The sequence below is a fragment of the Suillus subaureus genome (genome assembly GCF_016647635.1).
Source record: "Suillus subaureus strain MN1 chromosome Unknown BJ212scaffold_7, whole genome shotgun sequence".
Classification (NCBI taxonomy): domain Eukaryota; kingdom Fungi; phylum Basidiomycota; class Agaricomycetes; order Boletales; family Suillaceae; genus Suillus; species Suillus subaureus.
In genome coordinates, this window is record NW_024538563.1 from 260112 (window position 1) to 286697 (window position 26586).

The 26586-nt window shown below is 48.0% G+C and overlaps 10 protein-coding genes and 1 non-coding gene across 11 annotated transcripts; 7 read left to right on the forward strand and 4 right to left on the reverse strand.

Moving 5' to 3' along the window:
* Positions 1 to 1155: 1155 nt before the first annotated feature.
* Positions 1156 to 2619, forward strand: BJ212DRAFT_1457600 (isoprenoid synthase domain-containing protein; the record flags this gene model as incomplete). Its single annotated transcript, XM_041338881.1, has 4 exons — positions 1156 to 1583; positions 1640 to 1928; positions 1983 to 2354; positions 2406 to 2619. 3 exons carry the CDS (start codon positions 1156 to 1158, stop codon positions 2322 to 2324), a joined length of 1059 nt encoding a protein of 352 aa, XP_041195958.1. The 3' UTR covers positions 2325 to 2354; positions 2406 to 2619.
* Positions 2620 to 3128: 509 nt separating this feature from the next.
* Positions 3129 to 4210, forward strand: BJ212DRAFT_1297384 (uncharacterized protein; the record flags this gene model as incomplete). Its single annotated transcript, XM_041332583.1, has 3 exons — positions 3129 to 3209; positions 3251 to 3804; positions 4141 to 4210. The coding sequence occupies 3 exons, from the start codon at positions 3129 to 3131 to the stop codon at positions 4208 to 4210; spliced, it is 705 nt and encodes a 234-aa protein (XP_041195959.1).
* Positions 4211 to 4800: 590 nt separating this feature from the next.
* BJ212DRAFT_1336179 (uncharacterized protein) lies at positions 4801 to 6284 on the reverse strand. The gene is made up of 4 exons (XM_041334934.1): positions 6024 to 6284; positions 5952 to 5980; positions 5027 to 5924; positions 4801 to 4964 (listed from the first exon to the last, which is right to left on the reverse strand). The coding sequence occupies exons 1-3, from the start codon at positions 6040 to 6042 to the stop codon at positions 5052 to 5054; spliced, it is 921 nt and encodes a 306-aa protein (XP_041195960.1). The 5' UTR covers positions 6043 to 6284; the 3' UTR covers positions 4801 to 4964; positions 5027 to 5051.
* Positions 6285 to 6329: 45 nt separating this feature from the next.
* On the forward strand, positions 6330 to 8800 carry BJ212DRAFT_967281 (uncharacterized protein). The gene is made up of 4 exons (XM_041344469.1): positions 6330 to 6762; positions 6820 to 7399; positions 7445 to 7547; positions 7595 to 8800. Exons 1-4 carry the CDS (start codon positions 6469 to 6471, stop codon positions 8625 to 8627), a joined length of 2010 nt encoding a protein of 669 aa, XP_041195961.1. The 5' UTR covers positions 6330 to 6468; the 3' UTR covers positions 8628 to 8800.
* A 1544-nt stretch (positions 8801 to 10344) lies between these two features.
* Positions 10345 to 11516, forward strand: BJ212DRAFT_967510 (uncharacterized protein). The gene is made up of 3 exons (XM_041344470.1): positions 10345 to 11078; positions 11133 to 11395; positions 11449 to 11516. Exons 1-2 carry the CDS (start codon positions 10385 to 10387, stop codon positions 11213 to 11215), a joined length of 777 nt encoding a protein of 258 aa, XP_041195962.1. The 5' UTR covers positions 10345 to 10384; the 3' UTR covers positions 11216 to 11395; positions 11449 to 11516.
* Positions 11517 to 11809: 293 nt separating this feature from the next.
* Positions 11810 to 13373, forward strand: BJ212DRAFT_1265389 (uncharacterized protein; the record flags this gene model as incomplete). The annotated part of the gene is made up of 7 exons (XM_041330482.1): positions 11810 to 11986; positions 12039 to 12229; positions 12284 to 12315; positions 12380 to 12499; positions 12550 to 12709; positions 12767 to 13106; positions 13158 to 13373. The coding sequence occupies 7 exons, from the start codon at positions 11810 to 11812 to the stop codon at positions 13371 to 13373; spliced, it is 1236 nt and encodes a 411-aa protein (XP_041195963.1).
* A 4412-nt stretch (positions 13374 to 17785) lies between these two features.
* BJ212DRAFT_1297388 (uncharacterized protein) lies at positions 17786 to 18448 on the reverse strand (the record flags this gene model as incomplete). Its single annotated transcript, XM_041332584.1, has 2 exons — positions 17786 to 18244; positions 18299 to 18448. The coding sequence occupies 2 exons, from the start codon at positions 18446 to 18448 to the stop codon at positions 17786 to 17788; spliced, it is 609 nt and encodes a 202-aa protein (XP_041195964.1).
* A 620-nt stretch (positions 18449 to 19068) lies between these two features.
* On the forward strand, positions 19069 to 19153 carry BJ212DRAFT_t38. The gene has a single exon. It is a non-coding gene; the product is annotated as a tRNA-Ala (tRNA).
* Positions 19154 to 20810: 1657 nt separating this feature from the next.
* Positions 20811 to 21706, reverse strand: BJ212DRAFT_1336213 (uncharacterized protein; the record flags this gene model as incomplete). The annotated part of the gene is given in 3 exon segments (XM_041334935.1): positions 20811 to 20836; positions 20849 to 20974; positions 20994 to 21706. Coding segments are annotated over 2 exon segments (807 nt in total), but the record flags the coding sequence as incomplete, so codon positions are not given.
* Positions 21707 to 23786: 2080 nt separating this feature from the next.
* On the forward strand, positions 23787 to 24331 carry BJ212DRAFT_1336217 (uncharacterized protein). Its single transcript, XM_041334936.1, has 2 exons — positions 23787 to 23978; positions 24087 to 24331. Exon 2 carries the CDS (start codon positions 24137 to 24139, stop codon positions 24296 to 24298), a length of 162 nt encoding a protein of 53 aa, XP_041195966.1. The 5' UTR covers positions 23787 to 23978; positions 24087 to 24136; the 3' UTR covers positions 24299 to 24331.
* Positions 24332 to 25278: 947 nt separating this feature from the next.
* Positions 25279 to 26309, reverse strand: BJ212DRAFT_1297390 (uncharacterized protein; the record flags this gene model as incomplete). The annotated part of the gene is made up of 6 exons (XM_041332585.1): positions 25279 to 25450; positions 25510 to 25526; positions 25705 to 25785; positions 25824 to 25983; positions 26028 to 26188; positions 26274 to 26309. The coding sequence occupies 6 exons, from the start codon at positions 26307 to 26309 to the stop codon at positions 25279 to 25281; spliced, it is 627 nt and encodes a 208-aa protein (XP_041195967.1).
* Positions 26310 to 26586: the final 277 nt, after the last annotated feature.

The window sequence follows — 26586 nt, forward strand, 5'->3', positions numbered from 1 at the left end:
CGTCCCAGCCGTCACCCTCGCCATTGTAATTAACCACCTCAACCTCATCTAGAATAGCCTGTGGTATTATATATTCCTTGTTCGACCCGATCCGACTTGTCAAAATCAAAAACATTTCCCTCAAGTACTTCAACTTCGTTAATGCTCTGAACTTCTTCAGTCCTCTTCAACTCTTCGAGAGCTGCAAATTCGGCAGCAATTTCGTCGGACTCAAGCGAGATACTGTTTGAGCATCTTATGAGTTATGAGTGTAGCCACAATGTTTGCATTTGCATTCCAGTAGTAACAATGCGAATTGTTATCTAACATCATTTCGTTTCAGGTTTTCGAAATTGTCGTGGATCAGTGATGCGAGGGGGTGCCCTCCAGCATACACATCTTACTCTAGGGACGTCGATTTTCATGTTCTCTTGAGTTCAATCTGTGTTATCAGAGACCTAAATTACATCTTCGCGAGTCTCAGATACCCTGGAGTTTTGCCACCCCTTTCGCGTGAGTTCTGCCGAGGACCAATTGCAACCAGTTTGCCGAACCAGTTGGCAAAATTCGGTAACACTCGACTGGGCACTTACGAAGTCGTTATCTGTTTAGACGCATACCGTCTTTTGACCTGGCCCTGAACTAAGACATAAAGTGATTGGTCCACTTGATTGGCAAGCTTGCTATATAGTTCACGAGCCATACAAGTCACACGAAGTGGCACTGGACCCTGGAACAGTGAACACGGCGACCGGGTCTGCGCGTCCGATAAGTTTTCCTGGTTTTGCCTTTTTCATTCCAACTTATGTCCATTGAGGATAGAACCCTATGTAGGACAGTACTCTCTAATCTATGGGATGGTCTTGCCTAATGGGACTCGCACCTGTGACTCCCGCTTAACGACATTCATTACAGGTGCTAACACACGGGTATCGCACCTATAAGACGAGAACCCCCCTTGTCTTATAGGTGCGATACCCGTGTGTTAGCACCTGTAATGAATGTCGTTAAGTGGGAGTCACAGGTGGGGACTCGCTTATGCTGAATGGTGACTGGAAAAAAACTTCAATATCCGCATTCGCTAATCCGAGCGAGACAGACATCCGCTGGCACTAAAAATCACTATAAAGACTGACGATCTTGCACCTAGATGCTCCTCATCTCTACGTTCACAATATGAATCCGACGACCCCTATCACATCCCCTGCTGTCACCCACACGACTACTCCTGACTGCGAACCCTCACAATTCATTTTGCCTGACCTGTTAAATGATTGCAAGTTTCCCTTGCGAAAGAACCCTCACCGTCATGCGGCGTCCCGCGCATCTGAAAAATGGCTTACTGAAGTGGGGGAACTTGCAGAACCCGAGTTCAGGGGGTATCGCGATATGGACGCAGCCGCATTTGTTTCCCTGATCTATCCTGATGCAGATGCTTGCCGTCTCCAACTCTGTGTTGAATCTGTTAACTTCGCATTCATTATGGACGACTTGATGGAGTCTGGTGGCGTCGATGCACGGAAAGCGCATGAATGGTGTATTCCTGTACTCCGCGATCCCATCAATTTTGAGGCGGAACACCGTCCTGCAAGGATGTGCAAATCGTACGTCTTTTTATATATACCGCACACACTCTGTCTGAAAATCGTTATGTGGTTAGGTTTTCCAACCGCTTCAGGGAGACTGCTGGCCCCGGCTGCAGAGAGCGGTATATCCGCGGAAAGGAATTGTACTTCGCTGCTGTGGCTAAGCAGTTGGAGGACCGTGCCAAAGGAAATACGTATGATCTGGAATCTTACATTATTCAGAGGCGAGGTATAGTCGGGATGCAGCCCTACTTTGCCCTCATCGAATTCGCAACTGGAATTGATCTTCCCGACGAGGTTGTGTCGCATCCAGCTTACGAGGGATTGGATTGCGCGGCTACCGATCATGTTGCTTGGGTCAACGTAATTCTGTTTTGTCGTTGATCACTGGGGTGCCGCTGACATTACCGCCAACAGGATATTTTGTCATACAACAAGGAACAAGCTAGCGGTGGCGCACCATGGGAAAACCTAGTTGCCGTGCTCATGCATGTTCAAGGACTAGACCTGCAAAGCGCCATGGACTACGCTGGCCAGATGTGCAAAGATGCCCTCCAGCGCTTTGAATCCAACTGTGCCATTCTCCCCTCATGGGGAGAAGAGGTTGACAGGCAGGTGGCTATCTACATCGAAGGGCTGCAGCAGTGGATGATTGGCTCACTTCACTGGCACTTTGATTCCGTCCGCTATGTTGGCAATGATGGAGGTGCTGTTAAGCGGGACCGAATCGTCAAGCTGCTTCCCAAAATGCCCTTGTAGAACCTAATACGTAGTGCATGACTTCTGGAGGTGAGATCAGTTTTACTTCTTCGTACTGCGCAATTCTTACGGCTAGTTTAGTAGAACATTAGTATGATTCATGTGTCACACAAACCTGAACGTTATGCTTCGATTGCATAATGTGATATCCCGCCTTCCTTGCTTTTTCCTTCGTGGTTTCAACTTCTTGTTCAACTCCTTGCGTGTAACACTTCCTGTCCGTCTTTTGTATCACCGCTGTATGTAGAAGAGTCCCATATCCTTGTACGAATCAAAGACAGGACCGATTTGCGTGCGATTAGAATGTTCCCAGTTGTTGTGAAGCACTGTGCTTGGCGGCCGCTGTGCACGCCACTGAGAAAAACCGTTCCCTGGAAGCATCGCACAGCGGTATGGCCTCCGACGAAGCGATCATGATGTCAAAGTTTCCATACACTTCGATCTAGCATTGACTAGGAGAACCACCGGGGAACAAAGCAAAAGAGTCTGAAAGGCCACAGTGGATGTAAGGAGATCATATATAACGTCGAGCCCTCGAACCTCATCCCAAACATTTCACGCACGATATCCTTGTCATTCGAGCAATTTTCGGTCTTATTCAAAGAATTCGTCCAAGCCTCGAGTTCCAGGTTCACCTCAACGCCGCAGATTTCCTCGGCCACCCAGGGATCTTAAATCGATATCGAGTGTCCCCCTAGAGAAAACCACGAACAACATTACGGTTATTACCTCACCCAAGATTTGACTCTCGCTTTCGAGAACGAGACCAATAAGTCCATCGATCCCGCCGATTTTTATGATTCCATGTGTGCGCAGTTCACTCGTGACTGGCTTCTGAAGGAGTTGCGCCGCCATCAGTTGGATTACAAATGTTGTGTCGACCCGGTATTAGAACCTGAGGATTCGGCAGATGAAGACTCGAGGAGGGAGAAGGGCTAGCTGATGAAAAGGAGGACGGTACAAAGACTGAGGAAGATGAGGTCGGTCGAAATGAGCGCGAAGACGCAAAGGAGGATGACACGAAGACTGATGAACAAGACTCGAGTCACCATGAAGGCGAAAAAGACAATGCAAAGACTGATGATGAAGAATCAACTCACTATGAGGACGACCCAAAGACTAACGTGGCGATGGCGATCCAGCACACTTTTGAGACGAAAAAGACGATGACCCAAAGACTGATGAAGATCAGTGCGATGCAAGTCACTACGAAGACGAAAACTGACGAACACGAGGCTATCACCAATGACCATCATGAGGATACAAAGGAGGATGAAGATAAGGGCTATACAAGCCATGATGATAAAGACGAAGCCTCAGTGTTTGGAGACGCCGATAATGAATTTGAAGTCAAGTACGATGCAGAAGAGGTGATGATGGTCATCTCCGTTTGTTCAGACGATCCCGTCAGCTTACAAACACGGCCTACACAAGCGCAAATGGACATGATGACGACGTTGTTCAGCCAACTACCTCAGTGGTGTGTGAGCTATAGGGACATCTAAATGTACTTTGGTTGTGGGTTAATATGCAGGAACACAACCTTAATGACTTACAAGTTCCCATCACCGAGTTGCCTTTCATCACCTCGATTCGCTGCAAAGTACCTTCGTATTTTCTAATCACCCACGAGATATATGATGTTGCTCCCCCATGCTTATCATGCAGAAGGCTACTCAGTACCTGGAGCCGTGTGTCTGCTTCAATCGGAAGTGTGATAACGATTTCAAGGTCATTTGGCTGGTTCATGTAACTAATTGTGTGAAGAACTGGATTGGGGCGATTGATCTTGATATGAACACTACGTGTATCGTAGGTTTCGACGTCTACAGCGTTTGGCGCAGCGTCGACATACACAGACAACAATCGAGTTGGCAAGGTCGTAAAAAAATTCTCTGATGATATGTAAGCACTTGGGTGCATGGTTTGGATATTGATCAGAAAACTCACCAGTCCGCAGCGAATAATTTCACTAGATGTTCAAGAAAGCTCAGAGGGCCAATGATCGACATCTGTTTGTGGCACAGCCACAGACCGGATGCATTCAAATCTAGGTTGGTTTTCCTTCCATACGACCATCATGAATTTGCACGACAGTGAGACTGGTAGTTTCGTATCTCACTTCCAACCGAAGTCCTGTGCCATATTCTTATTTACACTCTCCCCGGAATAACCTGCACGCTGCCCGAATTAAGTTCACCTCCTATTCTGCTCACCAGGGTATACCGTGATGGAGGGAGGTTTTCGTGGATATGCCCTCGTTGTTGTGCAAATTATCTACAAGAGTCGACCGGAAAAACTTGCAGCAGCAGTGGTTCTTCTGCTATGACTCATTGCTCAAGTGCACGCGAGGATATCCCCTCACTCTAGATGTTGGCATGTGCTTCGAATAAGACTCCACCACTCTACGAACCCTTCTACAGCCTTACATCCATCGAATATCCTCTCTCAACTTTACATTGGCCTGTCCTGTCGCACTTGACATATTGTTAAACGACCTCCCGGCACTCCAGGAACTTCGAATTGACCCAATTCATGGGTAGTTTACAACTGGCGAGGGTCTTCTGAGGGACATCGTTGCGGATCTCAGCTTAGTACACCTCCGTGTTATGCAATTGTGTTTGATTCACTCGACAGTTTCTATTTCTCGATCGGAGCCCATTTAGAATGATTAACGTTGTTCAAGATTGTGTTTGGTTTACCTGGCTTTATCTTTCTGCAATGTTCCTAGATATGGCTGTCGCAGGCTTCTGAGACCAGGCACATTGATTGCATCTTCCACATGCGGAAGTCGACCATTACTTTACAGAGCGGATGATGGATAACGGAAAAGTATACCTTTGCGAAAAACACAGCATAAACGTGGCAAATATAGGTCATCCAAAGCCAAAAACTGTCCTGCTCACTAATCTTGCTCGCCAATCGGTATCGCGGTCTCGAGTGCCCATCTTCAACTAAAGCTTCAATATCAATAGCCATTTCGACCGTACCACTCCTAACACCCCTCAGCTCTTCACCGGTCCAGGATCTTGTGCCAACGGCAAGCACACGTAGATTGGGGAGTGTGAGCACATTAAGAAAGATAGCCACTGGATCATTTGGAAGCGCGTGCCTTGAACAGGTGCGAAAACGACCTTGGCTAGCTTTGATGGAAAAGGATCGAATGTTGGTGTGAGTGAATGGTCCTGGGCAAAATTCATAGCATAAGAGTAAGCATATTGTTAATGAGGAGAGGTCGGGAGCAAGACGGAGCAAGCGTATTACAGCGCCTTGCTCGTATGAGTCGAGTGTCAGATTTGACAGGTGTGCCCATATGGGGTTGAGGACGGGTAAAGAGGCGAAGTTGAACCTGGAAAGTCCTTTGAACTCAAGAGTACGTAGAGCGGAGAGTCGGGAGATGGGTAGAGTGCACCTGTGAATACTAGCACTGTCCATCATGTCAACTCGAAGCTCCTGAAGTACTGGGAGGTCATTTAGTACGGTTTTGTATTCGATAGGGTTGCTACACGTGATATCGAGAGAGGATAGAAGGGGTCGAAGGGAGGAGCAGCTGCGTTTGAAGCATATGATTTTTAGGGAAAGGGGATGTCCTCGTGTGCGCTTCAGTCATGAGTCATAGCAGAAGACCGACTGCTGCATGTTTATTTTGTCGAGTCCTATAGATAATTTGCACCACAACAAAGGAGTATCCTCGGAAACCTCCCTCTATCGACGGCATATTCTGATGAGTAGCATAGGAGGGAATTGTGATCTAGGCAACAAGTGGTCGGTGTGGGGAAGAGAAGATATTGCATAGGACCTGCTAGATACGATATCAGTATTGTTATTCATGATGGGGACCTGGTTTTGAATGAGCTGGAGATTCTGATAGGTCGGTTTATAACCGGGAAAAGGGACTGCAAAGGTTCGCCCAATGAGTGTAATTGTCAATGATTGATCAGTCTTATCCCTGATCTGCGCGAGCAGAACACTATCCCCGGCACACGTGAGCTTCACGTGATATGGTCCGTGCACGCTTACGTGATCCGTTGATTTGTGAGTGTTCCCGCTGGTTCTGTTGTTGTTTGATTCATTTTGCAATTTCTATTTCCTGATCGAATTGCTACTGTTTACCGGAGCTGCAGACTCGCTGTTTGCTCGTTCTATGGCTGCCGTTGACATCGTCCTTCGCCGTTCAACCCGAATAGCACAACACCCTCATCACCATCACCACACGACTAAACGACGTCCTTCGAATCACCCCGAAATAATAGAAGAAGGAGTTAATTCTACCAGCGAGAATGACGAGCTCACCCCACGTGCACTCAGAGCACTCAAACGTCAGCGTTTAGCGCTTGACTCGGACAGTTTTCTACTCTCTCATATAGAGGCACATCATCGGAGAAAGAGACGCAAAGAGAATGACAATACCAATATCGGGCATGGTAACGTCGGGGAGGTGCGTCGACGCATGCGCCAAGTACGAACCAGAACCCGTGCTCAAAACGTGCCCAAGCCACGCCATATTCCACCTCTCGCGCCGACAATCATCGATCTACCTATACAACCAGTTACAACTCAAGAATCACTTCGCAGCGTGCTCACCGATCAACCCAGTATTTTAGCGCCCAAGGATGACGACTCCAAGTCGGAGTCCAAGTCGACAACGGAACCCAAGTCGATGACGGAGTCGACGGAGCCAGAACCATTGATGGAGCCCAAACCAACAGAGGCCAAGTTGTCGACGCCACTCGACCTTGACTCTTTAATCCCACTAGATCCTTTGCCCGAATTCCCTTCACATGACCCACCTTACACCAACTCTTCAGACTTTCAGTCAAACGCCACATTTCCCACTGGCACAGATATCAACCCCTTCTCCTCCAATACCATCCCCTTCGGATCGTCCCCGCCCGGTCCTTTCGGGTCAAATCCATTTCCCTCAAATCCTACCTCCTTCCCCCCTGGCTTCTCTCACGAGTTCATCCCCCAACCCAGCTTTTCTCCCTCCCAAGACAATACCTTTTCAAACACAGCATTCTCTAACCAAGAGTATAACAATGGATACAACCAATCCAACGGATACCCCCAACAAGGTATGTTCTCTCCTTCATTAATACCCCCATCTAACACAACCCCAGCCACCTTCTCCCAACCAAACTCGTTCGACTACACACCCGCTCCACACCGCGATCGAGAAGTCAACATCTGGAAATTAGCATGTCAAGAACGAGTGGAATTCCTGTCAGTCTTCCAATTTACTTTTATTACATACCGCTGACGCCTTGTAGACTCCGCCGCTATGGCATAGACACTATCAAAGCCCTTGTCGCATCCGAAGCACGTGCCCGTTTCCCCTCCCCCAACACCCACCCCTCTAACACCCGTTTCCGTCTCTACACACCCGCTTCCTACCTCGAACGCGCAAGCTACACCTACAAGTCCGCAGAACTCGAAGCTGTTGATTTTGATATGGACGACGAAGAGGATGAAGATGAAGATCTGGATGAATGTGACCTTGGCGCCGACTACGATGACGATTATGATGATGACGAAGAAGATGCGGAGGGCGAGGACGGCTTGTTTTTGATGGATGTTGATGGTGCTAAGGGGATTGCGACACCTTGTGTCCCAGCGATTGTGACCCCTACGGTTCCGACGGTTCCGACGATTTTGCCGCCGATAGTGTCAGTAGCGCCAACACCGCAGAAACAGGCTACGTCACCTCCGAGATCTACCTCGCCGCCTGCGCTTGGTGGGCGGTCTTTATTGGATACCATACCCACTCCACGCCTTTTGTGTGCGTCCCCGCCGTGTTCCCCTCCACGTCGAACTCCATCTCCTCCTTCAACCCCTCAGCGTCTTCCTGCTACCTCAACCACTCCCACGACATCAACGCCTACACAAACGCCTTCCTTAACGCCCGCATCTAATCAAACGCCCTCACCACCAACACCCCCACCATTACATCTCACATCCACCCCCCAGACACCACCACCGATACACTCACCCCAAATGCCATCCCCAACACCACCACAAATACACCCGCCCACCTTCCCACGCACCCCACCCCTCTCCTCCCTCCACGTTACCATCCTCTCCGAGCCTCCCCGCGCATTCATGGGGCGCGGCACTCCTCCTGATAGGAGACGGCTGAGCGAGTGGGGGAGGTGGGGATGTGTGCAGGTATATGGGAAGGGCGGAGAGAGGAGACGTTTAAGTTTAGGACATGGGGAGATCATGTGCATCTGCATCATGAGCAGCCTATACAATGTGGAGAGAGCTTGGGTATGGGTATGGAGCAGCTGCGCAAAGAGGATATAACAAGGCATGAGAATACACCACCTCTACACCTCACCGAACATCAATCCCCACACGCACCCCAACAACACGATCACCCACATCTGCATCCTAACCCCCACGAAGACCCACCTCATACACACGCTCACACTCACTCTGTACCAGGCGAATGGACGAGTTTCCTATTCGCGATGCTTGAAGGTGACGGGACGGGGGGTACGGGGTGGTATGAGCTTGGAGCGCAAGGTGCTCAGGGGGTCAGTGAGGGCATGGGTAGTGATGGTGTGCCGCAGAGTATGAATATGGGCGTTTTAGGAGGGGTGCAGGGTATGGTAGGGGCGCAGGTTGGGGTTGGGATCGAGGCACAGAATCACGGTATGGGAGGTGGAGGCATGGGCTTGGGCATGGGTGCGGGTGGGCAAGGAATGGGCCTGGGTGCTTCGCAGCCTGTCTCCATCGGAGAAGCGGATAGTACGCTGAGGTTTGCGCTGGGGTGAATTGCGCTGGTCGTCGTTTGCTGGATTAGAGCTCTCACGCGGCTCGCCTCTTGTTGTTTCCCTTGTTGTACTCGCATTCACCTCTTCATCTTATTCATCTCATCACATTCACCTCATCGCCACACCTCCGAGTCGCCGTGCACCTCGTTGTGTGCACCTCGTCACTCTATCACACACCCCGCACCGCGTCACCACATCACACCTACCCCAAAACCTACCATTCCCCCACACCACGACTCAAACGCAATATCAATGTAGCGATAATTTCTCCTGATCCATATCAGGATTATAGGATTCTTGGTTATACCAGTGAGCCTTTGTGCTCGTTTGAAGCTTATCAGAAGCTTCGAGCTCGTGCGCCATATACGTGCGCATGACTAGCCATCGCAGGACCGGGCGCGTTAGGCCCGTCTCATCTCAACTGTTGTATCAGATTGATTGATTATTCCCACATGGGCTTTGTACCACTGCCCTCGTTGTACGCTGCTACCTCGTGTCGTACGCTGCTACCTCGCTGTTGTACGTCTTTCACATGGTGCCAACCCCCGCCCATATGCGCCGTTATACATGCATATCCATTTACCGACATCCTTGTACCCATACACCCGCTTGCATATATGCACAATACGATCGTCATTTGCACATATATCGACACAGCCACGCTCATCTACGCAACACTGCCTTGACCTGCGTATATAACCCGCGCTTGCCACACCAGCGTTGCGCCCATCCCACATGTTAGATACAACTCCACTCAAATCCGCATGTTACCACGTCCATGTCCACCAGACTCGTGACCAGCCCGTCTATGAGGCAAGCCACATCCAGATCCATCTTGTTTTCGACATCCTCTTGTCAATGTTTTCGTTCGAGTTTTGGATCGTGGAGAGTTCATAATGGTATATATATGTTATGTCGTGACTGGTCGTTTTTATTTGATGAGTGTATTGTACATGCAATTTTACGATTTTTTTTTTGACATGTGCGATGTTCGATGTGTGGCACACCTCAGGCCTCAATTTTTGACTTGTTCGAAGTGAAATCGACGCGAAGGCCAGGATGCTTCATTGATTAATCTATTACGTCTTCCGTGCGCGGAGGTCGATCATTTAATCTATAGTAACCTAGAAGTGCTGCAGCAAGTGGTCTGACCAGTCAGAATTTCAAAGCGACATGGCAAGTTAGCGTGCGCGCACTTCGAGCTATCGTGGGATAATTATATTGCTGGATTAGGTACATAGAGGAGAACTTCTAGTATTTCTTCCTTCAGGTGTTGGTTACTTCATGTCTTATCTGCGCGGTTGGTTCTCGCTTGATACCTCGAGCTCCGCGACCAAGGTTGAGCCCAACGACTCCTACCCAAATCAGCTACTTCCAGTCCCACAATTCCATGAAGAAGATGAGGACGATGGATCGGACACGGCAGGTGAAGACGACTCACCGCCTGCTTTCCCCGCGATCAACAGTGCACAACGTGCTGTCTCGTCTTCTTCATCTTCAGACACATCCAGGGGACTCAGCATACCAAAGATACTCACTGACTCTGCATTGATGCCCCCACCACCTGTACCTAGCCTTGCTATACGCCAACCAGGTATTCCGCCTCCACAGAGCTCATCATCTCTTCTTGCACCTATGACTACGACTCAACCACCCAAACGACTTTCCAGACGTGATAAAGTAGCTTTAGCGCCAGGATTTGGTCCTCTCGATTGGGGAAACCTCAAAGCATCTGGCCAGAACCTACGAGTAAGCAAGTCGATGCCATCTTTAGTACGCAATGTAGTGAGATTTCATCAGGGAGTTGATGCATTAATGCGCATCCCACCATCTGTGCTTAAGTTACATAACAAGAAGGAGGATGCTTGGACAGCGATCAATGGGAAGGTTTATAATATCACACCCTACCTCCCATATCACCCGGGTGGTGAGAAGGAGCTCATGAGAGTAGCGGGTAGAGATGGAACCAAGTTGTTTTGTGAGTACTTGTGGTATCTTCGTATGGGCTGCATCATTGAACGAGATAACTTAGCACTGACACACGCGTGGGTAAATGCAGACTTCATGCTTGATGCATGCCTGGTCGGATTCCTAGTCTCAGAACCAAGCTCATAATAGATCGGACATGATGTTGCATATAATTGTTTAGATTGCGTGGATTAGAACTGCAGGCTGCTATCGATATCTGTACCCAATTACTTGCTGTGCTACAACGGGCGCCGCATAGGCACTATGGTGTACTTTGTGTCTAAGCCGGACCGCCACAGGATGGACATCTGGGCTAGGTGGCTGCTTGTATGTTCTCCTTCTGCTAAATTTAATGCAAAGCCCTAACATGTGACTACAAGAGTTGATCGCAATTGTGATATTCAGCGTCGCAACTCAGTACCAGACTATGGAAATCTACCATTGCCTTGATTATCGCAATGGAAGCGTCGCAACGCGGCCAAAGGCACCTCTGGTACCGGGTCGTTCGTCGAAGAACGCAAAGATATGGTCACAAGGGGGCTCAGAATACCTGCTTTGATTATATCGCATCCGAAAATGGCAAGGGAGTGATGTGGTTGCGCCATAAGACCTTCGACTGGCACCACATTCCGCATTAAGTTTCTGGGAGTGGTCGCCTGACTTCTTTGTTCCGGTATAAAGGACGAGGAATGTACAATGCAGAAGCTGATATCAGGTTCTTCCCTTTTAAATCACGACGACATGGCACCAGTAGCTACCCGCGAGGAAAGCGGCAACGGAATCATCGGCAATGTCGCAGAGTTGAAGAAAGCTCAGGCCAATAAGCTATTAGACCATGAACCTATGTTCATAAATCCCTTCTACTCGCCTAGTGCTGGGAACGAGAACGACGATGACTACCAATATGCCAAGTACAAGGTGAGCGACTTTGGATTTCAATCTCGCAGGCAAACGCTGATGCTTCACCAAGCCCCACTTTCCAGTTGTGAATTGGAAACCGCTCACAGAAATTGAGGTCACCGACCGCGGCCACCTTGCAGACTCGAGCAAGGCGGCTCTCTTCAGTGCTGCACAGAAAGTGAAACACCTTACACCCACCATTGGCACAGAGCTCGTTGGTATTGACATCCGGCAGCTAACGAATCAGCAAAAGGACGAACTGTGAGTACTACATATCCACGGCTGCAACTATGTTTGATGAATCTATCATGCCAGCGCCCTTCTTGTTGCGGAGAGAGGCGTTGTTTGTGAGTGAACCTAAATATGTCACAAACAGGTCTTGCTTGACTAACCAACACATCCATTGCGTAGTCTTCCGAGACCAGGAGCTCAACATCCACGAGCAGCTTGACATTGCTAGATACTTTGGACCCCTTCATAAGCACGCAACGACCCCCGTCCCTCGAGAACCAGGACTTGAGGAGGTTCACGGTGAGTCAGATTGTTCAAAAAACTCTTTAACTGTTAATGACATCTTTCAGTTGTTTACAATGACGCTGCACGACGCCCTGATGCTAGCGCGTTTTCGAAGATCGAGCTTTGGCACAGCGATGTGACATATGAGATCCAACCACCGAGTACCACGTCTTTGAAGGTGATTACTGGTCCCGGGTACGGCGGTGACACGCTCTGGAGCTCTGGGTAAGTAACAGAGGATGGGCCGTTGTGCAAAGAAGTTATACTGATGATTACGTACAGTTATGCTCTTTATTCCTCCCTCAGTCCAGGAATGCAGACATACCTCGAGGGTCTTACAGCTCTGCACAGTGCGGTCGCGCAAGCGGAGGGATCCCGCGCGGCCGGCCTCCACATCCGTCGCGAGCCCATTGAAACCGTACATCCTGTCGTTCGTGTCCACCCAGTAACTGGCTGGAAGAGCGTTTATGTCAACCCTGGCTTTACTCGTCGCATACTCGGTGTCCCAAAATCTGAATCCGACACCATTCTCAATTTCTTGTTCCACCAAATCGCTGAGAATGTCGACTTCCAAGTGCGCTTCCACTGGGAGCCGAATTCAATTGCGTTCTGGGATAACAGGGTCAGTACTGTTTCTACTCAACAAAGAGCATAGAGTTTGACCAGATAGTAGGTTGTCACTCATACCGCAACTTTCGATTTCTGGCCTCAAACTCGCCACGCACTCAGAGCTACGCCTCATGGCGAGAGACCTGAGTCTGTTGAAGACTACGAGAGCCGGACAGGCAAAGTGGCGAAAGATCGCCAGATTGAGATCTGGAAGGAGCGGGGAATTGAGATTCCTCAATCGAAGAAGGGTCCGTCTCGGGCACGCGGATACAATGACTGAGGTGTCAGTCTATGCTTTAATTGTAGAGTAAGTATAACGGGAGTCCAAGCCATTGAGAGCTATTTGCTTGGCAAAAGCCTTTGATCCAAACAACCCTGGGAAAATCGGAGACGGTGAGGCTCTGACTGACTCGGAGAAATCTGCTATCAACGCGGCCTTCGCAACCAGTCTTCGAGCATACCATCCGCTGCTATAAATGTCTTCGGAGTTCCCGTCTAAGTCGTCAAAGAATAGAGGACTGACAAACACTGACTTTCAAGTTGAGCTCGATAACCTGAGCGCATAACGGATGGGAGTTCAGCGCCATCGAGTTTATTGCGAACTGGACTCATCTCAATCCCTGACAGAGGTGATCATACTCGAGGCTTGTTGAAGTCGTAATTGCTTGGGTGTCCCTCGTGAATCAGGATATCCTGCCCACCGACAACTGCAGGCATTTGCCTCTGCCTGACAAAGGCAAACACTTCGGAAAGTCAGTCATACAACCCTCCTCCCTGATAACCCACGGCTCTGCTTGTTGTGTCTGATAAATCACAGCCACTGAAGGTTGGCCACACCTGGAAGACGCTCAATCGATTAGAACCACCAACTCAAGAAACGAGATATTTACAGAAGGATCTAGCTAGTGGGTGTTCCATCATCAATAATGCCATCAGTAAATTGTCATTGCAGCACCTTCTCTATTTGGATTGAGCAACGTTAATGGCATCATGAAATGTCTGCTAGTTAGCCCATTTTAATGCATTAAAACTACAGCATCGCCTGACAACGAACCAGTCTACACGGTAAATCAGTGACTTAGTTCACGGCAATCGCCAAACTACCAGTTTGTCGGTAGATGCCGAGCCTGAGCGGGCCATAGCCGAGCCGTGGTGGCACTACTGGTCAGCATCAGATGGGATCAAGTCAATTTCTCGTGCATGCCTCGGACATTCATTCTGCTAGTTTCCTCCTCCTCCTTTTTACTAGGGAACCGCACAATTATTAAACATGCTGCTGCTCAAAATCCAAGTATTTGACCAGGCGTCCTGCGCCGCTCATAGTAATGCAAGGGAGGTATGTGCGACCCATTTTTTCCCTCGCACAGATATAATTCATTTAACTGTAATATCAGTATGCCACAGGTATACATTGTTTCTCGGCTGTGAGGCTCACGGTTGTAGTCAGGCTTTGAGTATCGTCATGGCCCATATGGCAGGAGCCAACCACATCAGCTGTGTCAGTGATGCCCTGAACCCACTGACTTGCTGCAGTCCTTCCCACTTCCGCCATTCCCAATATGTTTCTTCGCATGATGGTACTCTTGTCGACTCGATATTACGTGTTTGCGTAACAGTGTCCCACCATTCCGCAGCCGGATCTGTTATGATGGAAACGAATGCTCGCTCTTTATCGAGGCTATGTTTTCACATGTGGTAGATCCAGGAAGGAGTGGCTTTATTTTATGTGATCGAAGTCTCGGTGGTACTAAATGCTCACCCGGAATCACTCAGTTGCCGAAATTAGGATGTTCGTGTTTCAACATTTCGAACTATATGGTCATTTCTCCTTGTTAATTGCCTTCAGATACTAGGTCAATCAAGACAGGAACAGATATAATGCGCGTGATTATGCTCATTTCGGCCTCACAAGCGCTGGATGGTTCTATATCTAGCACGAACTCTTTCGTCGTACGTCCACCAAGTTCCCCGCTCTTTTGCACCGATCCTCTGATACTCATACATCCTCTAACAGCACTAGTATGACCCTAGTCTCAGACGACCCTGGTTGGTGGCCGTTAATCAATTCATATCGTGTTGGCAGTTATTTTATATGTTCGTGAGAGCAGTCTGAGACTGTCGCTGCTGCTGATGGCTCGATCGAACCTTGAATATGGTTTCGCAGTTGCCGCTGTCGTTGCAGTAACGTATGATTGGGGTGAGGATGATAATATTAAAGAACTACCGATTTCTTACAACTATATACAGCACTTACATTCGGACAGGAGGTACGTTGATGTATTACCGGAGCAGCCATCTCGCTAAGAATGATTTAAGGTCGAACTGATCTGGGTGAGCAGAACCTTACATCGGAGTAACAAAATTGATTTGCGACAGAGGCAACGTTGGTCACTTATGACCGTTCTGTATCTGAGTGTATGTAGCTTGCAATATAGGTGTGGCTGGCAACTTACGCCGACTCTTGAAATATCCTAGGTCCGCTATCTTGGAATGTTATTTACGGTGTATGTTCAGAACGCTTAGCACTGTTGTTGTACTAATGAACCATATTTTATAATCAGCTTGAACATACCGAGTATGTCTTCTCACATTCGCGATCTTTGCCTCTTCTGACTGCAACATACAGGCAGTCTTCCGACACTGTTGTTGACAGATACAGTGAGTCTTCTGCACAGAGGCCAGCTATTCCCCTCCAACTGACCGTGGTGCCCTGTAGGAGTAAGTATGATTCTTTACTAACTTTCTGGTTCGCTAATGTCTGCCACGCTATACTGCCGCAGATGTGAGTCTGGTTGGAGTGTGTGCTACCCGAGGCTGGTCACTGACTGGACTCGTCAGGCTGGATTGTGTTCATCATAAGTGATTGGATATATGTTGGGGTGAATGCAATGCTGGGGGGTGAGCTTTGCAGTTGCAAGACCACAGTGATGTTAACTTGACTGAAACATCTCGCAAGTCATCATTATCGCTCGGTTACACGCCATGTATCAACGATCCAGAAAGATCCTGATATGCCTCGTCGTTACCTTCCTGGTTAACAACATTTTTGGTGTGGTGATCGCCGTGATGATGACGATGCATACATCAGCGGGTACGCTTAATTGTGGATCAAAAAATTGCATGGAGCTCATTGATGTATACCAGAGGAACTCATCCTCTCCGGCACCTATCAGTGCTCGATTGCCTCTGCGGGAGATACCCCGCTTCTGACTGCCATGAGTTGGATGGTTGGCACTGTGTGGGAGGTCTTTGCCCTGTGTCTCGCAGTCTGGACTGCTGTAAAACACTTCCGTGAACTGCGACAACATTCGGCAGGAGGAATTGTCGGAGACTGTTTCAAGGTGTTGATGAAAACTCACATGTTTTACTTTTCGAGGTGAGCTCATGTTGTGAATATGGTTCTCTTATTCTGCTGAATGATTGGACATGATAGCTTTGTTATTGTTTCTTGTCTCAGCCTCATAACGAGTTTGTCTCCAACGATCCCACCGGTATGCCGATCTGTCACTGACCTTTGTATGCGACCACGGTTAATCATTTCTATAGGACGAATTTTGGTGTCTTCAAATTTTACAGGTCGTGCAGGCGTTCGTGTTGGGACCCCGCCTCATCCTTGGTGTTCGAGAATATCACGCGAAGCTCGTGGCCGACTCCGACGCAGCAACGGGCATGACCTCAATAGCTTTCCAGGAGCGCGTGCACATATCGACTGGCAATGGTGTGTAGCACGGGGGATGCTCGATGCAGTTGACGGTTGTCTGGCGCTCTAGAGGGAGCAGGAGAATTTTATTTTCGCTTGATTCTAAGTTTCGTTTGTGGTATTTACTAGTTATATGGTGCATGCGGCGCCTGTAAGCTAATTTATGTAGTTGGCGTCAACGGCGTGAGTCGGGAATATTCACGATGTCGAATACATTAACTTCTGCATGACGGATCAATGTCACGCTTGTATTTGAATGGAGGTAAGATAAGACGTGATGTCTGATGAGCTGCTTGCTGTTAGCACGCGGGACCTTGAGGACCTCTGGTAGACCTCTACAAAGTTTTCGCGATATCACTCGATGAGATCAACATGTCACTCCTTGACAACTCGCTTCTTCACTTGCAAGCTTGTCATCGTTGTCGCACCGCTACCATTTGAATCTATATAGTTATGCGCGTCACTCAGATTGTACATTCCACTCGTGTACATGTTGTAATATTTGCTACTGCCAAACACTGCGCATGGTGCAGTTTTGTGCACTACGCAATTCGATCACGCATGTCGGGTGCGGCGTCTGGGCGTGTGCAGACATGAGGGATCAATCGATCACGATCTGCTGAGCTGAGTCATCTAGGACGTCCTATGAATGACGTTGCGCCCAAGCCAAGTCCATCTGCGGTTCTACACTCTGAATAACACTTAAAGAGCGCCCAATACCCTGTCGAATTCTCTGTCGAGAAGTTGCTTTCTCTTATTCCGAAATCGTTTGAAGCCCTGAAGGTAGATCCACTTGCTTATATCCCGACCACATGTCAAATTATGCGACATTGTATCATAAACATGTTACGAGAAGACCACAAAATGTTCAGATGTAGTTCCTAAAGTACTCTAGTCGAAAAAATCTTCAGAACGTGTAGATGAACTGTATAGTTCTTCCTCTTTGTCAGTCCTCGAACATCGCAAACAAAAATGATACGTACACATGATAGTCATGGGCTCTCGGAGCCCTCGCCGTTAATTGCATTATTGAAACTTAGGCAGCACTTTGCCAGACGGAATAGTTGTTTTCCGTCTCGATCGATCGCAAGTGACAGTGGAGTAGAGATGCCATCCCGTGCTTTGGCACCCAGAAAAGCACCAAAGCCACGCAGGGCTTTTGTGCAATGGCCGATACGTCCTGAAGTCTCCGTGTCCGTGTTTGAATGATCTTCAAGCCCTTGTAAGGCACGTTCGTAGTCGAGTATACACCGGATCAGATGAAAGAATTTTCCTCCGTCCCGCTCAACAGCCTCCAGAATGCGCTCATCCGTTTCACTCTTGCCGAGGCCGTCAAGCCAGTCAGCAAATCTGGAGCAGAGTGACGCGATCTCTGCATCTTGGCTTGAGCTTGAGAAATACGATGATCCTTTGGAAGATCCAAGTCCATCGCTCTTAAAGCCTTCACCGTACTAGATATTTTCTCCGAGTCAGTGTAGCGCTTACGTAGACTTGAAAAAACCTACCTGTTTCCTTGGAGGCTGGCGTCCGGTGGATTTGCGAGCGATATTCTTCTGATGGCGTTTTACTCCCCCGGGAATGGAAGCTGGAGTTGAGGGGGAGCCCAACATAGAAACGTGGATGTGTGGCGAGCGTGAAAGGTTGTCGTTGATCATGAAGGCTGCTCGTCGTCAGTACGAAGTACTAAGCAGGTACTCGTGTTTAAGGCGCATGTTCGAGTCTGTACACGTGGGACTTCGGAAGAGAGTTACTGTTATGTAACAATTGTAAGCGTGTGTTGCAACTTACCTCAGACATGGCAAGTATCATACTCAGACATTGTCATGTACGTCGCACCTTATGCTATGAGAGGTTGAGTGCACCATGAATGGCACTCATGTCTCTTCGAAATTAGGTACGAGACCTCCAATATTAATTATCAAGATTCAGTTCGATTTCGAGGCTAGAGATCTCTAGAGGGAACGTTCGACCAGTACCAGCAGCCAGGCTCTCACACCACAAGCGCACATTTAGCACTGCTTGTGCAATCCTTCGTCCTTGTCAATCATCCGAATCGGATTCCAAGAACATCATCGATAGATGGGATGAAGCTTTCGGAGACTCGGCAACCAATGACCGAGGGTATATGACAACCACAGGGTATTGCCCATGCCACCAGACTGCGCCTGATCGATCGATAAAGGCCTCACTTCTGGAATCTGGACAAAAGGTGCGTGCAACAAACCTAAACAAGATGTCCAGACTCATCTCGGACCAGCAAGCGTGGCCACTCACTGGGCATATGGTGTAGCTGGTTATCACATCCGCTTAGCACGTTGCTTGAGTGCGGGGGGTCTCCGGTTCGAGTCCGGATTTGTCCACTGTTTTGCTCAAGAGTCGGAGGCCCAGTACATTGCAACGCAACATATAAAATGTTTTGTCGAATCTTCATCCAAATTCAAAGATCGGTTGGCATCTTTCCTTTCTTGTGATAAACCAAATACCTATACACACACATGGTAAGTAACTTCGATTTAACCATCCTTACTCATTCATAACGCATATATAACTCCTGGTCAGAGTTGCTTGGACTACAACAACCACATCTATCACTTCTTCGCTTAATGTCTCTTCTGTGCACATTCTACGGCGCTTCGCCGAGTTCGACAAGCCATTTGACGATGCTTTCAATTCTTGTTTATGCACCTTGACTCGTCGCCGAAATCGGGCGTTCCCTAGGTAAGTATGATGGTTTTCATGACCTCGACCTTTCATGACGGTGTCTCACACGAACACAAGAAGGAACTACATGAGAACGTCGAGACAGAGACCGTGGCCGCGACATTAGAGTCCGCAGGGACGGTGAGAGCATGGGTGGCGATGGTGTGCCACAGAGTATGGATATGGGCGTTCTGAGAGGGACAGGTTGGGGTTGGGACCGGGGCACAGAGTCATGATGTGGGAAGTGCAGGCATGGGCATGGGCATGGGCACGGGTGGGCAAGGAATGGACCTGGGTGTTTTGCAGACCGATTCCATTGGAGAAGCGGATAGTATGCTGAGGTTTGCGCTTGGGTGAATTGCGCTGGTCGTTCGTTGTTCGCCGGATTGGAACACTCGCGGCTCGCCTCTTTTATTGTATCCCTTGTTGTCCCTTGCATTCAACTCTTCGTCTTATTCATCTCGCTACATTCACCTCATCGCCACACCACGTCGTTTGCACCTCGTGACTCTATTACACACCACCGCACCTCATCATCCATCAGGCACCACCTCACACCCGCCCCAAAACCTATCATTCACGCACACCACGACTCAATATCAATGTAGCGATAAATTCTCCTGATCTATTTCAGGATTATAGGTTTTTGAGGTTATACCAGCGAGTCCGTCTACTCGTTTGAAGCTCGTGCGCATGACTAACCCTCTCTGAGCTTTCTTTCATCTTGTGGAATTATTCATATTGGTGAGCTATTCGGCCAATATTCAAACTATGCGCCTAATGCACTGATCTGGCCCATCATATATTTTCCAAACGATATAGTACAGCACAATCAAAACCTCCACCTAGCTACAGTACATTATTGAACTTGGTGCTCAAAGGTTGATTGAGATGCTAACTAACTCGTGGCTGCATACTGTCTCATTTAAGGAGTGCTTTGCATATCTTCAAGGAATTTGTCTCGCTTCACGACCTTGTTTGAAGCCAAGCCGATTGCTCACAGAAACGTCATCCTGATTCCTCTGTACGTCGTTCGTACATATCGATGCTGTGTCCAACGTTGATGATGTCAAAACCTACCACACCCGTAGCGCCCATCTCGAGATCAATCGTCCCAATTCAGTTCTTCGCACATTTCGGTATATAGACGAACCAAACGACCATGAGATCGTCATTACACTTTCGATTGAAGCAGACACACACGGCTCTACCAAGTAGGCTTCCGTATGATATCTACGGGGATGAACATCCTTTGTCTGCACCGGTGATTCGACGATGCGAATGCACTTTCGTAACGAAGCGGAGTGACGAAGGCAACTCGGAAGTGGGAGCTTGTAAGTAATCAAGGTTCGAGGTTCCTACATATTGACTCACAACCAAAGTAGATTTAAATGTGCCTATAGCTCACCCACCACTGAGGTGGTTGGCCGAGCAACGCCGTCATCATATCCATTTGTGCTTGTGTAGGTCGTGCTTGGAAGCTGACGGGATCGTCTGAACAAACAGGAGATAACCACCACCACCTCTTCTGCATCGTACTCGACCTCAAATTCATTGTCGGCGTCTCTGAATACTGAGGTTTCATCTTCATTATCGTGGCTTGTATAGCCCTCATCTTCGTTCTCCTTTGTATCTTCATGATGGTCATTGGTGATAGCCTCGTGCTCGTCAGTCTTGCTGTCGTCGTCCTTTTCGTCTTCATAGTAACTTGCATCGCCATGATCTTCGTCAGTCTTTGGGTCGTCGTCTTTTTCGTCTTCAAAGTGAGTTGGATCGCCCTCGCCCTCATCAGTCTTTGGATCGTCCTCCTTTTCGTCTTCGTAGTGAGTTAGTCCTTCATCAGTCTTTGTATCGTCGTGCTTTTCATCATCTTCGTAGTAAGCTATATCACCTTCCTCGTCAGTTTTTGGATCGTCTTTTTCGTCTTCATAGTAATTCGACTCTTGTTCATCGGTCTTCGTGTCGTCCTCCTTCGTGTCTTCGTGGTCAGTTGGACCACTCTCATCTTCATTAGTCTCTGAATCGTTCTCCTTTTCATCGGCCAACCCTTCTCCCTCCCCCTCCGAGTCTTCATCTGCCGAATCCTCAGGCTCTATGACCAGGTCGACACAGCACTTGTAATCCAGCTGACGGAGGTGCAACTCCTTCAAAAGCCAATTACGAGTCAACGACGCGCACGTGGGATCATAAAAATCGGCGGGATCGATAAACTTCTTGATCTCATTCTCAAAGGCGAGAATGAAATCTTGGGTGATACAATACCCGTAATGGTGTTCACGGTTTTCTCTAGGCGGGCACTCAATGTCGATTTGAGACTCCTGGGTGGGTGAGGAAATCTGTGGTGTTGAGGTGAGGTTTAGTATACTATGTAACGCTGAAGAATGGTGTTATAGGTTCGAACCTGGAACTTGAGGCTTTGGACGAATTCTTTGAATAAGGCCGACAATTGCTCGAATGACAAAGACATCGTGCGTGAGATGATTGGGATGATGATTGAGTGCTCTGACTACTGAGTATCAGCCGACTCGTCATATATGAATCCCTTTCATCCACTGTGGCCTTTTAGACTCTTTCCCCCTTTGTTCAGCGGTCTTTTATCTTCATTGTTCCCCGGTGGCTCGGGTGGTCAATGCTAGATCGGGATGTGTGGAAGTTTTGAAATCATGATCGCTTAGTCAGAGGCCATAGCACTATGCAATACTTGCAAGACAATGTTGTTCTCCCCGGTGGCGTGCACACCAGCCGTCCACTGGCGCGATGCTTCACGACCTGTGGGAACGTCCTTATTGAAGTCAGGGCAGACCCAGAGATGGAAGCATCCGCATCAGGATAACAAACGGCAGTGAACCCCCCTGCGTCCATATCAATGTACCCTCTGACCTCGGGCTCTACAAGCCGCGCTACGTCAATAAGCCATTGATCAGATGCGCGGGACACCACATAACAGTGACGGTTCTTTCGCAAGAGATAGTGGCAATCATTGATAAGATCAGGTAAAATGAATTGTGAGAATTCGCGGTCAGCAGTGATTGTGGGTGACAGTGGGAAACATAATAGGGGTCGTCGGATTCATATTGTGAACGTCGAGATGAGGAACATATAGGTGCAAGATCGTCAATTTTTACAGTAAATTTTTTAGTGCCAGTGGAAGTTTGTCTCGCTCGGATTTATGTCATGGTAGAGAATATCGAACCTTCAATAACCGTTCGACACGAGCGATTCCATTAGGCTAGACCAATGTTAAACTCGTCAGACGTTCAGGGTCGCCGACGAGTTCAACGTTCCAGGGTCCGGTACAACTTCTTGAGAAGTGTGGTTTGCCAATCAGACAAGTGAACCAACCGCTTGTGTCTTCGTTTGGGGCCAGGTTAAAAGACAGGTATACATCTAAATAGATAAGAACTTCGTAAGCCCTGTACATCAGCAAGGAGCGTGAATATCGTAGTATGAAACTTACCCCAGTCGAGTACGAACAGACTGGAAAAGATAGAAAATAAGACAAATGAATGTGCCGTAAGCGGAGTTAAAGTGAGATGCATTGATCATGGCCCTCCGGACAACCCAGGACACGGTATTTTTTTCTCGTCGCATTCCACATGCAACCTAATTCACATCACGTCTTTACGGCTGCTATGTGAAGTTTATCTCTTGCCAATGTATTCCACTGTCAGGGTCCAGGGAGCTCCTGATCCGACACAACCAGCGAAACGGAAGGCGCGAGCAGACACAATGACAAGGCAGACGAAGCTGCAGCTATGACAGGTTCAATGCGATAATGATGTTGAGCTGGCTTGGGCACGTTTTGAGCACGGGTTCTGGTTCATACTTGGCGCATGCCCGACATTCGTATGATCATTATCTTTGCGTCTCTCTCTCCGGTGATGTGTCTCTATATGAGGGAGTAGAAGACTGTCCGAATCAAGCGCTAAATGCTGACGTTTGAGTGCTCTGAGTGCACGTAGAGTGGAGTGAGCTCGTCATTCTGGCTGGTAGAATTATCTCCTATTATTTCAGGATTATTCGAAGGACGTCGTTTGGTTGTGAGATGATGGCGATGAGGATGTTGTACTATTCGGGTTTGAACGGCGAAGGACGATGTCAACGGCAGCCATATAACGAGCAAACAGGTCTGCAGGCTGCAGCTCCAGTAAACAATCAGCGGGCGGGAACAAACGGAACCACGTAATCGTGCACGGACCATATCACATGCAGTTCACGTGCAGTCGAGCGCACTGCCATGAGAGTCTGGTCGAGTCCTTTAATTCTATTTCTCGCTACATGTCCGTGTTTGTGTTATCGGCGACATGTTACCAAACAATGACAACAGCATATATAAGGCGGGACTCAATTAGAGTCTCTCGTTTTATGGCTGTGCGTTGACATGCTAATCTGATCGATGACTCGAATCGCAACTGGTGAAACGCGAAGCGATAACGTTTGTCTAGACTCATGATCATGTCGTCCGCGTCGAGGGGTAAGTTTTATGTTCCCACACGACAGAGCCCAATGTGATCAATCATTGAAAATGACCAGATTCTTATTGGGTGAATTGCACTTAAGCCCCTTTTTCTGGTTATTATAAGACTTACTTGGTCCTATCAGGAGAAAAATCAACCTTCGCTCATCCAAAAGCAGTCCCCATCATGAACACCAATACTGATATCATATCTAGCTTACCAACTGAGGTCCTATGCAATACCTTCTTCCACTCTCTCCCCCACACTGGCCACTTGTTGCCCAGATCACAATCATCTCCTATGTTGCTCTCTAGAATATGCCCTTGTTGTGGTGCAAATTGTCTATAAGACTCAACAATACAAACATGCAGCAATTGGTCTTCTGCTATAACTCATGGCTGAAGTGCACATGAGGACATTCCCTTTCCTTACAAATCCTATGCTTCAAATACAGCTGCTCCCTCCTGCAGCCCCTTCTTCAGCCTGATACTGATCAAATCTCCTCTCTCAATATCATGTGTAGCAACCCTATTGAACATGAAAGCATGCTAAATGACCTCCCAGTACTTCAGGAGCTTTGAATGGACATGATGGACAGTGCTGGTATTCACAGGTGCACTCTACCCATCTCCTGACTCTCTGCTCTATGCACTCTTGAGTTCAAAGGACTTTCCAGGTTTAACCTTGCCTCTTTACCTGTCCTCAACTCCATATGGGCCCACCTGTCAAATCTGACAATCGACTCATATGAGCAAGATGCTGTAATGTGCCTGCTCTGTCTAGCTCCAAACCTCTCCTCACTGAAAATCTACTCACTCTTCAGCCATGAATTTCCCCTAGAACCGCTCACTCACACCAACATTCAATCCTTGTCCATCAGAGCTAGCCAACATCATTTTTGCATCTGTTCAAAGCAAGCTCTTTGACGGGACCCAGTGTCCACCTTTCTTAATGCACTCACACTCCCAAATCTATGTGTACTTGACATTGGCAGGAGATCCTGGATTGGTGAAGAGCTGAAGGATGTTAGGGGTGGTACAGTCGGAATTGCTATTGATATTGAAGCTTTGGTTGAAGATGAACGTTTGGGATTGTAATATTGACTAGTGAGCAGGGCTGTTTTTTGCTTTGGATAACCTATACTCATTATGTGTATGCTGAGTTTCCCACAAAGGTAACTTTTCCGTTATTCATGATCCGTTCTGTGTAAGATCTCTGCATGCAGAAGAATGCAATTAATGTATGACCCTCCAGGCCTCTGTATCTTTTATCGTGTGATCCAGAGTAATCCTATAGCAATTTCACAGTTGCTAACCATTTTGCTTTCTTCATTTCCAGTGTCTCTCATTCATGCCCCTAAGAGCAGATCTCTCTCTCTCTCCATTTGGGTCACAATCCAATCCTCTTGGGGACCAATGATAATCTGGTATGTCTGCACAAATTATGGTTGCTGTTCCCAATGTGGTCATTCCCATCTCCACATTCCAGTGGAACATTTTCCTATCCACTATTGTCCGTGTAACACATGGTTTGGCCATATTTGGGTAGTCATGACTCACTCAAAGTGCTTGGAGAACTATGACAAGGGTGGCTACATAATGCAAGAGCACTCATATGGAAAATTCTTCAGAATCCTTCAGATTCCTCAAGGGATCAAGGTGAGTATGTTGACTACCTGAATTTGGTGCGGTGATTCAGTGATTTCATAAACAGGCTGAGGGTGTCCACACGATGATGGAGAATGGAATGCTCACTGTGAGCTTCCTGACAGCTGGACCTGACCAGCAACCCCAGCATGTTCCAACCATGTGTACATGCAGTGGTATCTCTCCAATCTGTATCAGATGAAGATGTAGATTTGGATGAATGTGACCTTGACGGGGACTGTGATGACGGTCATGATGATGACAAAGAAGATGCAGAGGGGGAGGACAGTTGTGTTTGATGGATGTTGAGGGTGCCAAGCTGGGATTGTAATGCCTTGAGTCCCAGTGATTGTGACCCCCATGATTTCAACAGTTCCATCTATTTTGCTGCTGGTAGCATCAATAGTGCCAATGACACAGAAACAGGCTACATTGCCTCCAATATCCACCTCACTGCCTGCACTTGGTGGACAGTCTTTATTGGATATAATGCCCACTCCACTCCCTTTGTGCGTGTCCCTGGTGTGTTCACCTCTACATTGAATACCATCTCCTCCTTTGATGCCCAGGCATGTCTCTGCTCTCTCAACACCTGCACAAATGGCTTCCTCAACCCCTGCATCTAATCAAATGCCCTCAACACCAACTTCCCCACCATCACAAATACATCTACTCACCTTCCCATGCACTCTATCCCTCTCCTCCCTCCACATTACCTTCCTTGCCTCACCTCCCTGTGTATTGATGGGGTGCGGCACCCCTCCTTATAGGAGACATCTGAGTGAGTTGGGGAGGTGTGTCTGGTTGTTTTTATCTCATGAATGTATTTTACATGCAATGTTATGGTTTTTTTTTGACATGTGCAGTGTTCGATGTATGGGGGATGTGTGGCACATACACTCACCAATGCTCAAGGTGGAACTAGGACACCCTAACCTTGGCTTGTATTTGGAATGAAAACAAGCCAAAGGCCAGGATATTTCATTGATT